Consider the following 16,503-nt stretch of genomic DNA (forward strand, 5'->3'; position numbering starts at 1 on the left):
AGGGTCTTCATTAACTAATGGACTCATCTGGAATTGATATTCAAGCTATCAAATAAGAATAACAATAGCATCTTCCCTCACAAGCATCTTCTGAAAGTATGCTCATTAAAGATGGGAAAACTATTGGATGTTGTAGTGTCTGTACAAGAAATGCAACTTCAGAAAGGAGGTGATGCATGATGAACATGTGCAGAATATGTCTGTCATTTTAGGTTTATTGTTCAACATTATTCATCTCATGTGGACCTTCTGTTTTCTACAGTGAGATTTGTGTCCTCTGGAATTAAAGATTACACCACAGGTCCTACATGGAACAGTGCTAATATCTGGACTTTCTAGTCTTCTTAGCATCTAGATTTTTGACCTTTATTGTCTTTTAATTAGTTATTTTTTGCAGTAGGACTTTTTAATACATCCAGTTGGCACTAAATTAGCTGCTTTAAGTAAAATTCAGTATTTCTCAATACTTCTGTGTGAGGGAATAAATTTAGTTCATTTTACTTGAGCACATGTCTGGCAAGCCATCAGCAGCTGCAGCTCTAAAATTCTGTGAACTGACTTAAGAAGAAAGAGAAAACTCAAATGCCAGCTGTTTTTTGACTTGTTTGTATGGGACCAAGTTTATATTTATTAGCACAGTATATAGGGTCAGATCTGATCTAATCTGTTCTACACCAGTGACAGTGCTGTAAGATACCTTCACGTTAAGTACTAATGTAACAAACTCTATACTTATATCCTCTAACTTTCAGAATGGAATAAAGTAATTAATTTCTCTGTAAAATATTTTCTTTTCTTTAATATGTCTAGACATGGTATATTTGAAACAGAACTGTTTCTAATAACTATGTAACATCTCACTGAAACTCTTTCATGTACTTTTAAGTGTTTCACTGTGGAAAGTTGCCCTGTAGGGATGACTATCCAGTCATGTACCCTTTTATTTCATCTAACTACTAGAATTTGAACCTCAGTGCACTTATTGGAGTCAATCATACACAGTTTAATTTGAGCCCAAATAATTTAAAAATTGAGTATAGCTTTGCAGAGAGTTCTTCCAGAGGATACTAATGCCCTCATGCTGTGGGACCTGGACAGGAGCCTGGTACATAGTGTGTGTGACGATGGGCACTTACTACACAGCATCCTGTCCATACATACGTATGGGCAGCATACGTCCATACATTGTATTTGGACTTTCAGAAAAGACATGCTGTCTTTCTGCTGTGCTGCTCATGACTCATTTCACATTTATAAGTTGGCATCTAAATGGACTCACTAACTCAGTTCCATTGGGGATACATGTATGATACATTAAAATTGTAGAAATTGTGAAAATTCAACTGGGAAGTAGAAACGTATGCCTTTAAGTGCACAAATGTATGTTTATAGTGTTTCTGTCTGTGGAAGCGTGCAACATGCAGGTGCTTACCTTTAGCATTCTGAGAAGTCCAGAAATTCTTACCTTTTAATTTATTTGCAGATAATTTTATTAAGTAAAGCTGAGATTACCTCAGTGGCAGCCTCATTTATGTTACATAGCCTATTTAAGGTAACGTTTCTTTTGGTTTATGTATCTGGTTTGTGCCATTTCTTCCCCTTCCCAGGACTAAAATGGGATTTGTAGTCTTCAGGGCTCCCTGGAATCAACTGTAGGCAGACTTTTCTCAGTCCAGTTCCTTTATCAATTATATATTAACTGTAGTGCAGATTCAGCAAATATCACAAAAGTCACAGGTTCAAGTCTGTTTAGGGTGCTTCAGGTTTCTCCTGCTGACACCAACTTATTAGTTTCACTCCATTAGAATTGAGGGAATTACAGAGAATAGTGACATGATAATGAAACGAGTGTTGACTGTTTAATATATCTGCTTGATTCTCAATCAGTGGAAAGCAAATTAGCTTCTGAAGTTATTTTTCCATGTTAAGAACTAACTTGTTGCAGAATGGCATTGAAATCTCCTTTGCATTTATTTCTGTCATTTGCATCTGGTTTATTCCTCCCAGAACTAATTTTTTGTGGCCTTTATTTACCTTATTACTTGCATGTATCTTATCATTTTATGGTCAAAATCAGATAGAGGGAAGTAATAAATTGATATCAAAGTATGTGGGAATTCTGTTGTGATATTTGCCAGTGTTATATATGTATCAATAAGTATGCATGCATACTATAAATATCATATGTAAGAGATATTTTGTCACTATAAAGGAATGTCAGTGGCAGTTTCCTACTGCTAACAAAACCATATATGAGATGAAACAGTGTACTCATCTCACACAAGTAATCAGAGATCTATTCCAGTGATATTGAGAGAAAGTACAGAGATCTATAGCAGAGAGTTATTCCTACATATGAACTCTTTTGTCTTTGGTGAGGAGCACATATCAGATCATAAATGTTTCAGTAGAAATGAATGGATAAAAATACCATAGTCTTCATTGGTATTGAAGTTGAATCCCATGCATTTAAGTGTATGCCTCTAGCAGGAACAAAAGCATCACCTAAACAGCTTTTCCTGATTATGTGTCACTGATGAATGGAAGGCAGCTCCAATCAGTAAGCAGTGCTAAAGTGTTCAAGACTGGCTATAGTTTATTGTCTCCAGATAATTTTAACTCACAGGCTTTGTTCTATGGCATTTTATGCCTTGAAAACTATTTCTTGTGCATTGCCAACTGTGGCTTATGCATTTTTCGTTTGTTTAGGTTTTGTTTGTTTGTTTGTTTGTTTTTAAGGGGGAGGCCTTTATTTGGCCATCTTAGTTACATTGCTACCTCAGAGAATTTTTACTCTTTCTGCCTTTCAGTGTCAGTTTTTAAAATTTATAGATTCTTTCTTAGGACAAGGAATATTTATTTTTTCTATATGAAAGATAAAACATTACAGTATGAAGTATTTTCTGTGATTGACTGACATGTTTCTGTCAGCACTTGACATATCAAATATTTGAATGAACCTTCTTCCAGTGATGCGACAGCTTGTTCAGACAGGGGAAAATCATCGTAGGGAAACTGCATAAATCCTGAACTTCTGTTTGCCCTTGTGCATCTGTTAACCTGATATATCATGAGTGACTGGTTAATGGCTTGATGGAAGGTGATTCTGTGGTCAGCATAAACAACAAAGAGGATAATAAATATCTTTGATATATGATTCATGTAAAGATGAATCCAAAAAGAATGTGCCTCACTGGAGAAAATCAATGCCAGAGCTGTTCTGAGATTGAGTGAAGTTATTCCATGTGCCATATGAGAGAACAGTTGTAAGATTTTGGAGAGTCTCTGTATCCCAGAAGTGCTGCATAGTTTAGCAAGATAGGTACAGGTGTACATATACCTGTATATGCATCTTCAAATTTTCCTACCTGGCTGGGTTAAGCAATTAATAGAAAGCAGGATGTACATGACCTTGTATTTTAACATTGATCTTTGTAGTTTTCACTGAAACTTTCAAAAGATAGGTATTTCATAAATGGTCACTTTGTTTAAAGGATGACGTGAAAAGTACTAGTGCAATTCAGGGATACAAATACATATCCAACTTTGAGCTTCGTTAAAGGAACCAAGTCCAGCCTGCTGTTTTCTAAAGTTGTCTTCCCTGCAATGTGTATTGACCTGTGATTTATACAACCTGGGTCCTGATGTAAGGCTGCCAACATACAGTAGCACAATGTTCTAAAATTTTGTTCTGTCACATCCAAGGTATTCCATATCTCAGTGTTTTTGAAAAGACTAGAAACTATTTTTTTTTCAAATATAGACAACACTTAATAGTTGCATTTGTTGTCATTTTTTTTTCCGAAGTGAATTAGTTTCCTTAACTCTGGCAGGATTTCTGCCTACTGGATTGGATTATATTTGAACATCTACAGTAGAATAATGATGTTTCTCTTAAATGAAAAACCTACTGTTAAAATACCCAGTAATTCATCCTGTCTCAAATAGATGATTCTACTTAATCAGAGTCTATAGTTTATCAGCTGCTGATTTCCTAGGTACAAATCAAGGTCTACAGATTCTTCTAGTTAAAGATGCTGATGAGCCAGTAATGGATAGTGCTTCAGCTCCATGAGGCTAGGTGGATTTAGTAAAAATAGGGGGATCTATTAGAAAACTGTGTGCATACAAGCCTTCATTCTAGCATATGCAAAGCAGAGTGTACCAAACTTCTTGTAATTACCCTCAGTGTGTACTGCAGATCTGCAGAGACTGTAATTATTTTGAAATCGGATTATTAATTCCATTGGAAAATACATGTATTTTGCTTCTCTGTCTGTCCCAATTGGTGTAAACAGTTTCTAGAGTTTCTTTTAACAAAATAAAAAGTTAATGCTGTCATCTTGGAAAAGACCTTAATATTACTTTAAATACCTGCAAACAAATTATGGACCATCCACAAATTGAATTTGTAGAATCACAAACTCATTGCATTTATACAAATATATTAAATAATGAGTGTGAAGTGACAGATTATGCTTGGAGCATAATCTAGGTCTGTATCATGAGCACATAATAATATTAAGTTTTTATTCAGGATGTCCTAGAAAAATGGTATGTTGTAATGCAAACTGCATCTGTGTGTCACATTCATGATGTCTGTCAACTGGACTTAACTGAATTTTGTACATTTTTTATTGTTTTTTTTATCATCTTGCCCCCTTACTTGTACTGTTCCATCAGTCTCCTTTTGTATTTTTTTGTTTTCTTCTTTTCAAGTTTCAATACCACAGTTTTATGACAGCACTATAATTTTATAATACGTCCTACCTTTTTATTTGATAGCTCTTGTATGTATTTAAATAGATGAATATTTGTATTTGAATATGGTTCAGGCAGGTCACTTGCTCATACATTTAATTATATGCTTTGGAAAAAGCACATTTGAATTAGATTGGTTGTGAGTTGCATGGATACCAGCAGCAGGATTTGCAGTTGTTACCCTGGGGAAGAATGATGCTTCTCCCACGTTTGGTGCTCAGACGCCATGCGGTTATGCTTGTACTGGATCCATATTTGAGCAGTGGCAGTCAGGTACACGGAGCGCTTTAGGTACCTAATGCTGCTCTTTGATATACCATGCTTTCTGGTGAATCCGTGAGACTCCAGAGAACTCTTCCATCTGGAAATAGTTTGAAACATTCCCCTCTAAGTTCATGCAGCTATTAAAAACAGGATCCCTTTTCTCTGTTAGAGACAGCACAGTCTGGCTTGTTTTTACTGCACCGTTTCACTTGAAATGGACTGCTCCAAATGCTCTCATACTGTGCGGTGCGGTGAAGCATAAATATTTTGCAAATGGTACTGGCTTGCGTGCTGAGTGAGGAAGCAGAGGTCCCCCTGTATAATCCGATTTCAATCAACTCACTCTAATCACTACTGATAGTTGCAAAATTTAGCCTGGATCTGCTCTGGTAATCTAGATTGACAGGAGGTAAAAGTAAAGGGACAGAAGGGCAGAGGAACAAAGAGAAATGAGCAGGGACAGTGATTTTCTGCTTTTGCTTCCCCTTGTGGGACGCATGACTGTGCTGGCGGGTGTGCCCAGAACTGTGGCAGGCTGCCGGGACAACAGGTACCCTCCGCGGGGCTGGAGCATGGCACAGCAGGCACCTGCGTGACCTGTTGGCGTGCATTATTTATTGACATTGAGATCCTAATTCTCTTTATTACTCGGAAGATCCTGGGGTCGTGAAATATTCAGGCATAGCAGCAGTTAAACGGTGCAGCCAGTAACCGGGCGTCTCTTCGACATCTTCTGAAGGCAAGCGGCTTCCAGTGTTGGGCTTCATTCTCCTACAAGCTCAGTGCTTGGGTGGAACCTTGGTGGGTATCTGGGCTCTGAGTTTTGCTGGTGGAAGGGAGAAGTGTCTGTGAGGTGTCTGTGAGAGTGGGTGCTTTTGACTTTTGGTTTTAACTTTTCCAAGAGAAGAGCCAACTTTGGATTTCATGGCTATACAGAAATACAACCAGCTGCTGCTGAAGACAGATATTTCACAAAGATTTGTCTCTGTTTAATTGGATTGTACATTGGGAAGAAAAATGACTTTTTTTATTGTTACCTGACCACATGCTCAGTGTGCCTGTGTCAGCCAGGCTCAGGGACTGCACACCCTGGGGTAACAGAGGCACCTGGACTACCCCTCCATCTGACTTTCCATGCTGGTGGGGCTGCTGTTGGTCATCTCAGCCTTGCATGTTGCCATGCTAAAAACACCCAAGGCTAAAAATGTGTCCTGGGTAAGTACAAAAGGATGAATAAAGTTTCTATACGTATGCATTTTTTCACACACACACATATATATATGAATATGCTTCTCTATATAAGTACAAACTTAAATAGACTGAGGTGTAATGTAGATAAAAAAATGGTAATTAAATATCATAATTATTTAAATTATTCCTAAGAATTAAGAAAAATAAAAAATACATTAATTGGAATACCGGTGTTTTGAAGGAACTGTATTTGGAAATTTTAAAATAATAGACTTTCAACATACTTGCTTTTGATATATATATTTTTCATCTATGCTAGTAAGGGGTTTGTGCTACGTACTTTTAAATCACTTGCAAAATTGGTGTATCTTTCAGGCTACAGGAGTACCTTAAGAAGAGTAAAGTTTAAAGATTTGGAGGAGATTAGTGATTTTAATTATATTTTAATTTCTATTTTTGTATATTTTAATGATTTGTTACTGTAGGTATTATTATGAGTAGTATGATCCACATCTTTAAACATTATTAAAAAAGTCCCAGAAGTTGCTTCAGTATGGTCTAATAAATTGTAATACACAGTGGGGTGAAGGAGTCCATGTTCAGTTTCTTTTCTGTTGACTTTCTTAATTTTTACTAAGAAAATACATTGTTATTTTGTCCTGATAAGTTATTTCTGTGTCAGAAACGAGGATTCCCTGTTGGGGAATAAAGGAAGCCGCAAAATACAATTCCAGAGTGAGTAACAGTGCCTTTTCTTAACCCACATCACGTATGATTATACAACACAGCCAGGGTACTGCCTGGTCTACCAAACAAGCAGAATATTGTCAAACCCCAGTTCCATGCAGAAACCTGGACATGCTGGCAACTGCTCAGTAGATGGCTTTAGGGCTTCTTCAGTGACCTCTCTGAGTCAACAAATCTTGCCCCAGCTGTGTTGCCCATGACTGCATTACCTTGTCTACAGTGCTGGGGTTGTTCGGCAATAAAGGACATCACTGCCAGACATGAGGATAGATAATTTCTCTTTTCTGTAACTGCTCAGTAATTAATAGCTTTGAAAATGTGTTAAATTTCAGATTACTTAGAAATTTCATTTGTGTTCATGAAGCAGGCTATGGCTGTATATCACCGTAGTTGATAGATGTTTGTATCCCCCAACTTAGGTAAGGAGGGATTAACTGCTCAGTTACACAGTGTGTCTTCCTAGAGGTAAAAGCCTTGTATGTTTGCAGCTTTGATTGTCTCCAGGTTTAGGTATTTAAAATACCTGTTTCTGGTGATTATGTTGGAGAACACTGATGTACTTACTCTTACCCATAGTTTTACACTGTGGAATAATCCCCAAGAATAAAATAAATGAGACCTCTCTCCCCCTCCATACTTTCACTACCAGTTTGCATACAAAAGGAAAAGGATATATGCTGTCATGAAAATAGTGAATTTTGGCAATCATTTCAATTGAATGTTTGATACAGTTTATCCATCGTGACATAGCCCTGTGTTGCAGCCATTAATGACTTTTCATTGTTTCACTAAATACGTAGTTGCACATGTGAAACATATAAACTATGAACAGATTTGAAATTTCTGGTGCAAAAATGGCAATTTACATGCTTGCAGCTGTGTGCTGAAATAGATGCAGCATCCAAACGACTGTAGCTTTCGGGATTGCTTGTACTTTAGGTAACATTTTTCCCTTTCAAAAATAAATAAATAAATAAATCTGAAAAAGTTATTTGTCAGGATTTCTGACTTAATTTTGAATTAAATGTATTCTATTAGTAATTTATGTTTGTGACTGGGCATCTATTTGAGACACAGAGTTAAAGGAAGAAATTCATAATTCTATAAAAAGATGAAGATAGTTTTATGTAACTCTTGCCTTCACCTCTTTCTCTTTGGTTTTCTTGTGGGAGATGTTCTTAATCCTTCATCCGTCTTTGGCAATACAGTATAAAAGTTATTCACTACTAAGTGATGGAAGATATAATTTCTTTAGTAAGTATAAAGATCATTTTGTAGCCAGTATTTTAAATTTAAAAAAAAAAAATAGAATAGCTATTGCACTGAGGATGTTTAAAACAAGTAATGAGAATTTTTCAGAAAATAATAATGATTTTTTTTTAGTGGTCTTATATTTTGAAAACCTGAGATACCCTGCAGTGAAGTACAAGGGCACCTTACAGAATCAGATACGTGCTCAAAATATCACTTGGTTTAAATCCCAACAAGTGGAGATTTTCTTCAACTCTCTGAAAATCTGGAGTTGGACTCTGGAAATTCTACCTGTCTGGTGATTTGATCTTGACCTTTGTGCATATGCAGTGAAAATATGAGGGTCCAAGGCTGAATCACAAGGATGAGTGCAAGAAAAAAAATTTGTCTACAATTTAGCAAAGCACTTCAACATCTTCTGAAATTTCAGCTTATTTCTCACCTGCTTAAAATTTAAGATTGTGGTCAACCACTTTGCTGAATCAGCTTGCTTGCTAAATTTATGTTATTCTGTAATTAAAGTTGGCATTTGTTTCTGTGTCTTTAGCATACAAGTTCTTAAGGACAGAAACCACACTATGTATCTTTGCACAAAAGACTGCTACCTGTGTGATTCATATAATTCTGCACCAATGTATCTCACAGACCCCTGACTGTTGCAAGGACCCTCACCTCAGAAACCACAAGGCTGAGAAATTAATTTCTCAAGTCTTTCAAGAGCTGAGGAATCAACAACAACTTAGTGGGTTGTTTTTTCACCGAAAGCTCTTCAGCTACCATTTGATATGCATGACTTTGATACTGCTCTGTGGTTTCCAGGCATGTGAATTGCAGCCTTGGTTTTGTGCATGTGGTTTTGAGGAAAGCTTTGGTCACTACTGCACAGGGTGTGTTGCTTTTAAAGCGCATTAAATGGCCATGGAGGAGCTGCAGTGACTTTAGTTTTGAATTACATAGAGAATATGTTCAGTTATCTCTAAAGGCTGTTGGTGCTGCCACATGTGAATATTCCTGAGAGTTACGGGGAAGAGCTAAGGCTGACCTAGCCAAGATGACTGTAAAATCTGTTTCTCATCTAATGCCTTGGGTTTTTTAAAAATATTTGATTTACATAATGCATCCATTTAATTATCCCTAATGGAATAATTTTGTTAAATTGACTCCTATTGACAGGAATTTAAGTTTTATTGTCCTACATAATCAATTTTATTGTTTGTTACTTTATGTAGGTACAAGCAATCCTGTCCTTAAACACTGAAACAAATGTAGGTAGGACCAACACCTATGAAAAAGTCAGTAAATTACAATAAATGTGGCTATGAGACGTGATGGGTTTTTTTAAACTGTGTTTCTGACCTAAGGAGCCAATAATGGTGAGATTTGAGCTTAAAGGAACTTTTAAATTTGAAGTACCATAGAGTCTTCAAAATATTGCTCTATGCCTGTTAATGAAAGATTTCTTCCCTATATTTCCTATAAACTATTTGGCCAATCTGTTATACTGGTATATTACAGGAGTAAACATCTTTAAGTATTCTGTGAAGGACATTTAATTTTGTACCTGGTGTAATTTTCAAGGGTAGCATGCTCTTACAGAGTTCCAGATACAGCTCTTTTTTCTTCTCCAAGTGTCCTCTGACCTTTGGAGCCATGCAAGCCCTGCTGGAGGGCTGCAAACCTTGTCTCTGTGCCAAGGCAACCTACTGAGCGGAAAGGTCATAGAGCCACAGATTTCCAAGAATAAATTCTAGCTCTTTAGCTGAAAGCTGTGGAGCTTCCTGCCATGCTCTGCTGTCAGTACTTGTAGATTGTGGTACCCACTGCAAAAACCACCAAAATCTATGTGCCATTTTGGTAGAGTAACTCTTCTTCCTTGAAAGACAGGTTTGGATGGGTATGAAATTTGCTGCATTGCTATTACCATAACTTAGGATGCTTAAGAGTGCATACACAGTATGTTTCTGCCTTTACTAATATTTAAATTGAGTTGTCATTGTTGGTATTTAAGAGATAAATCTTGATTGCACAGAATCAATTATCTCTGTCCTCTTACTAACATTCTTTGTCACACACCTAGTATCACTCAAATGCAAAGGAGTGGAATTTACAGAGGAGGAAGACTGACTTTTATGTAATTAACTAAATTACAATTCCTGGTGAATTGCCTAAGCTAATAAAAGGGACTGATATTTCTATCTCACTTTATTACTTAAGAAGTTACATGGTGGTACACATAGTGTTATAACAGTGCAGAAAGTGAAGGATGAAAGAAGAAAGATGGGATTTAAATAGTAAAATATGCTTGTTCCAGCTGTTTCAAGTGAGGATGGGATATCTGTGGAAAATGTAAAAAATAGTTCATTTACATTGATTTGAAAACTTGTGACATATGGAATAACTTGAAGAAATGGAGGATTAAATGGTCAAGGAAAAAAAGAGAGGAGAAGATAAAATTATAAGGGAGAAAAGGGAGATAGACAAGCTAGAGCTTTGAATTTTAAGAGATGTGATAGTATTAGAAAGGAGGAAGGATTAAACAAATGCAGAAACACCAAGAGGAGGGTATGGCTACATTAAGAGTTCTAATTCTGTGTCTGCATTTGGGGACAATTTGAAAATAGGAAATTAAACAAGTAGTTCAAAAAATAGACAGTGGAAAAAGCTTGAAAATAGTTGGGAAATTATCTGAGCGTGGGTTTACCCTGAAACATGGAAGATAATGATAATACAAATTAAACTTGCTGTGTTTCTAACAGAGAGGACAAAAGGTTCCCTCGGATGAGTTATTTTTGCTTGAGGTTCTCAAGGTACATGGATGAGAGGAAAGCTTGGAGAGAAGCACTCGCTATTTACAGGCATCCTGTTACTCTGGTTTGGATTAGTATCGACCTTGTGAAGAGACTGCAAAAGTGGATGAAGTCAGGAAATATTAAAAGATGAGAATGTCACCTGTCTGTGGAACTATAATAAAGCTGTTGCACATTTCATAGGGCTGTTTTAAGATGTTTTAAGAAAGAGGGTAGACAAGGATCTGATGGGAGGTCTAAGTAGAGAACTCCTGACTGCAGCAGTATCTCTGTGGGCTTAAAGATGCATCCATGCAATAATTGGAGTAATCTATGGCACAAGAGGCAATTGATTACTCAGTTCTGGCTTGCATGGAGGACTTTGTCCTTGGATAAATCATGGCTCTTGACATTTAAAGATTGACATAGCTGAAAGAGCTGTAGATAATTTTTGGCTAAAATATACCGTTATTGGGGAAAAAAAAAAAAAAAAAGAAAAAAAGACAAAGAATCTCTTGTTTGTTACATTGCTTATGAAGTGGTGTTTCTTTTCAGTAAATCAATAGTTTTGTTTCTGTCTCAGCCTGGCCTAATGTGTGCTAATGTGATACTCGTTCTGTCAACTAATCATGGACTGAAATGACATTGTCATTTGCTTTCTTTCTGGTTGGTCTCGAGTCCTTAGTTTCTATTGGAGACAGCTCTTAGCATTCTTGGGTGATAGATCAAGCTTCCTTGGTGAGGCTCTGGTGAGGACTTTGGCTCACTGCTGGCAGACCATGTTTTTTCTATTAATAGAGTCAGGCCTGGGTTATCTCCATCCTTCAGAGGGAAACCTGTGAGAAAGCTCCTGTGGCTGCCTGATTGACTCCCTTTGCTTGCAGAAGACTCAAGTGGTGTGCTGCAGAAAGTTCAGGGGATTCAAAGCACTAGGAAACAAAAGGCAAGAAGCTTAATTACGTATTACCCCCTCTAGTTTTTCTTGTACTTATTTCTCAGTGTAAGTCCCACTGATTTTGGTTGGAGCTACATGCATAATCCGATTAGCAGAAAGGTCATCAGGGCACGCAGAAGTAGTCTGCTGTAAACTAGAGGACTTGCTTCCCATGAAATTTCTGAAAGTTTTCCCTTGAATTGCGGGAACTGGGGTTCTGCCTACATCTTCACAGCAGCTGGGCTGTACCAGCAAACAGAGTTGCACTGATGACAGTTTCTGTGGGCAGTAGTAACCTGTGTGTGCAAGGCTGTGATTGCACTTAGTCTGCTGACACTGGGAGTCTGGGCTGAATGTGGGTGATACATCACTATCAATAGCACTGCTTGGCTCAGGCTGATTGCTTGATCTTTAAAATTAAGCAATCATGTCTGAAAAATAAATTCATGATAGATTCCAATTGGGAATCTGTCATTAATTTTAGCAGCTCGTATTTATGTGCAGTGTGCTGAGTTTGTGACTACCAGGCAGCAATTTTAAAGAGGATGGAGAACAATTTATGTTAAAGGTACAAAGTTGTTGTTGACTGACTTCATACAGTAATGAGATGTTAACTTTCGTGGAGTACTTTTTCTTAATACTATGTAATAGCATACGTAAGCATTTACCACAGATGTCTAATTGTTACTTCTAGTCTCTGCAGACTTTTATAAGCACACAGATATAAAGGGGAAGGTAAGAGGAATGTGTTCTCCCCTTTTTAAGATGTGAAAGGTAGGGTTTTTTCCACTATCAAAATTTAATAAAAAAACAGAAGAAGTTACCAGTTGACCCAGTCATTGATTTGAGCTGCCTTGAACTGTCTTGATGAAGAGAAATTTTTAGAGACCTTCAGTTTAGTCAGGGATAGAGGAGAATGTAGGTAAAAATACAAACCTGACTTTGAAGGTAATGTAGTCTGAGATGAAATAGAAGGTGAAATTACAGAATCTGTATATAAAAGTATCTGTAGATAGAAGGAAATTATCACTGTTTTTCTCTATGGTATTTATACTGGCCTTTGACATTAAAATCTGGATACAGGAATGCCAGCTGTTTATTTCAGTGGGTTAGTTATTCCTATTGTCATTTCCCTTTTTATTTTCTAAGTTTTTTGCTACTGCTAAAATTGGAGAAGCTTGCAATATAAATTTACAATGTAATTTTCCTATATTTGAATTGTAAAGATTAAAGCTGACCAAGATCACAATTTATGACAAATTGCCAGATATGTCTTGCATTTCTAGAGGCATAAATAGGCTCAGAGTGTATAAAGCATAAATGGTTTATTTTTCTAGTGATTCATGACAAATTTAAACATGTAACTGCATAAGCGTTTATGAGTTCTTCACTTAAACCATCAGGGCATTAATGGGAGAATTATTCCTAAATATGTGGTAGCCGAGGGAAAAAGAGAGGGAAAGAAGAGAGCACCTAGTGGACATTTAGGGCTAGCAACATACTGCAACACTAGGAAGACTGTATAAAAACTAAGGAAGATGGGGGATTTTTAACCCTTTCATGTTTGATTAATGTTATAGATTATATAGAAATGTTATTTTTTGTTGAACACACTAGCATTGTATGTTAAGGCTGTATAATCTTCTGTTTGGATTCATCTTGCACCCTTTTAAAAATACTTGTTCATGTAATGGTTGCTAAATTTTAACTGGAATTCTGCTTGTGTATAGATATTGTAATGTCCTGCAGTAATTTTATACCTTCAAGTTATACTGTCCTTCAAGTAATGTGATGCTGAACAAAAATTATGGATACAATAAGAAAGGCTCATGAGAAATATTCAAGAAATGTGCCCGTATTTTAGTCATAAAGTTTTGATACAGTTAATCAGAATGTCATGTAAATTTAGTAATTTTATGCTCAAACTTTTCTTTATCTGTTTATTTCTTGATATTTATACTAATTCGTAAGAGGATTTTTATATCTAACCTGTAATAATATGGTGTTATCTTCAAAAGTTTTAGAATAGAAGGTGCTTTGCAAGCAACACCTCAGTTTTTGAATATTCAGCATTCTAAACCAATACCATATTCTTCAGGTGTGAATTATTTTATTGCAGGACTCATCTATGTACAGTACTTTCAGGTTCTACCGTCTTGTGGGCTTTTTATTCCACTGGAAGACTTGCTTCCAGTTTAAAATCTGCCCTGTAGCAAAGAGTGAATTGCACTTTTTGATATGATTTCCCTTGAGTCTTCCACTAATTTTGAGGTTTTACTGTCAGATTTCCCTCTATATCTACCCTGTGTTGAATAAAGAATTCATATGCATCATAGGAGACAATAATCAAAAGAGAATGCCGTGAAATACATAAAACACTGTCTGGTGCACTCGGTACTCTTGTGGTGAATAAGAATAATATTTTAAAATAATATTAAATGTTACTTTTTGAAATAAGACTAGTAAACAATTTGAGAGAGATGCATTCGAAGAACATAATCTCTCTAAGACTAAGAAGAGAGGATGCTGTTCTAAAAAAAATGATGGTAGCTGTGTTGGGTCCTCTGAGTGCACTGATATGCAAGGTATTATCACAGATTTTTACATTGCTGTGCTTCTGAATGTGGTTTCCTGTTGTTAAACTGTAAGTACCAAAAATTCTGGCTTACTCTTTCTTTGGCTAACAAGGGCTGTTCAGGAGTAAGGGACATTCAGTTGTCCTTGAAGTTAAAGTTCCTCCCTAAAAGCACAAAGGGAACAGGGAAATCAAAGTGATGTTATCTCAGCTGTTGATATCCACGTCTTTATTTATTTGTCATTAGAAGGAATGGGTCAGACATCTTCTGACAAACTGCTTCCTCTTTATAAATCATCAACTCAATCTAGTCCTAGAGCTGTTCCTGCCTATTGGTGAAAATTAGATGTTACTGGAATGCTTTGGCATAATTATGGCCTTATTAGTTGTCAGAAATTAGAGCAGCAGTTAATACACTCTGCTTTGATTCAGACAGATGAAGATGTAGCAGAAACACCATGGGACAGCCCCCAGATTCAAGAACTCGTGGCTTCTCCTCCCAAAAACCTTGATTTGAAGACTCAGTAGTTGGTCATACACCAAGTCTTGTTTCTCACAGACCAGACAACTAATTTTTTAATTCCGTTTGGTTGATCACCTAGGAAAGAGTGCGCTTTTTTCTAACTTTTACCATACTGTCTATTATAAGGAAATCAAGATGTTATTTAATGTTAGTCTCTTTCTGAACACTGACAAAACAGGAGTGCAGAAGTAATAGGTGTGAGTAAGTGCATGGAATACCGTACTTGGAAGGCATTAATACACTGTGATATTCTTTGGAGTCATTAACAATTAATAGAGAATAAAGCTAATGAGGCAAAATATAACTATAAAATGGACATTAATTTCCTCTTAAAATAACTTATTTTTAGGAGCAGATTTTTAGAGGAAGAAGAAACATAATCACCCTTTGCCAGTTAAAGCAGCTTTGCAATTCAGCAACTGAAAAAATGAATTCTTCTCTGAAAAATAAACAAAACATCTAATTTCAAATGTATTTTCAACCATTAAAAAGTATTAATGTAATAGTAATGTATCATTAATGTAGTATTAATGTCTACAATTAGTTTCACATAGGTAGTTTTCGTTTTGACAAATTTTTGTTGGTTTTTTTAATTGTAAAATGTTTCTTAATATCACAGAGACTTGTGTTAGGAGATTTTTCCCATTGTAAACAGAAATTAAACAAGCTATATGCCAGCTATTTCAGCAGTGACAATTGGGCTCTTGCAAGGTCACTTACAAAAGCTCATAAACATAATTAAGTTCTCTTACAAGCTTTGACATGAACAGTAAGTTGAAAAGTGTTGGGTTGCCAGAAATTTCAAAGTGTTCCCAGTACGACAGCCAACAAAGTGGCAGGAGAGGGGACAGGGCAGAACAGGGCTGTGCTCTTTAGTTCCTGGCAAAATGACACAAAGATAGAGCAAAATCTCTTAAGTGACTTTCCAACTTTCTTCTGAACAAACTGTACTCTCAAGTACCATTTCAAATGTTGTCAGCTCTGTCACGTGTTTAATATTGTCATATAAGGCTAAGAAATTATCTCTGAATGTTTGTTTGAAGTCAGTAAATCTGTCCTAATGTAACCTCTGTGTGCTGTATAACAGTGTGAAGGCAACGCTAAGTATGATTATACTATATTTCTGATGAGTAAAATAACATCATTCACACAACATCTTTTTACACTGTCACCAGAGCAGATGCTTCAGTCTTTTCACCTGTGTTAGGGATGACAGGAAGTGTGGGCTGCACTGCAATGCACGTTACTGGGTCTGTTTTTCTCCATCAGATGATTGCACGTGATCAGTCAATCACCTCTGTACACTGTTGGACTGGCAGCCTTTTTAAATGAATAAAACCAATGTCCCAGCTTTCCAAAATCAATGGAAAGTTTAGTTTATACCAGCTCATTCAGTGATCCAGGCTGCAGTCCCTGTGCTTGCGACCTGAGTGGTGTGGCTGGGCAGTGCTGGTCTGCAGGGTTTGGAAGG

At 36.6% G+C, this 16,503-nt stretch overlaps 1 protein-coding gene and 1 long non-coding RNA gene across 5 annotated transcripts in view; one reads left to right on the forward strand and one right to left on the reverse strand.

The window, feature by feature from the left end:
- CACNB2 (calcium voltage-gated channel auxiliary subunit beta 2) overlaps positions 1-16,503 on the forward strand; it is a 257,850-nt gene that overhangs the window by 90,325 nt on the left and 151,022 nt on the right. Inside the window, exon 1 of one of the 3 annotated variants that reach the window (XM_074865582.1) lies at positions 4,780-6,240. The exons of the other annotated variants lie outside the window; for them this stretch is intronic. Within the exon in view, the coding sequence (XP_074721683.1) occupies positions 6,160-6,240 (81 nt within the window). The 5' untranslated portion in view covers positions 4,780-6,159. Of the gene's footprint in view, positions 1-4,779; positions 6,241-16,503 lie in introns of those variants that run through there. 3 annotated transcript variants of the gene reach the window in all.
- The window catches only part of LOC141942457 (uncharacterized), a 63,084-nt gene that overhangs the window by 14,064 nt on the left and 32,517 nt on the right, over positions 1-16,503 (reverse strand). The gene's annotated exons all lie outside the window — the stretch shown is intronic.

Source organism: Strix uralensis, chromosome 1, assembly GCF_047716275.1.
Source record: "Strix uralensis isolate ZFMK-TIS-50842 chromosome 1, bStrUra1, whole genome shotgun sequence".
In the NCBI taxonomy this organism is placed as follows: domain Eukaryota; kingdom Metazoa; phylum Chordata; class Aves; order Strigiformes; family Strigidae; genus Strix; species Strix uralensis.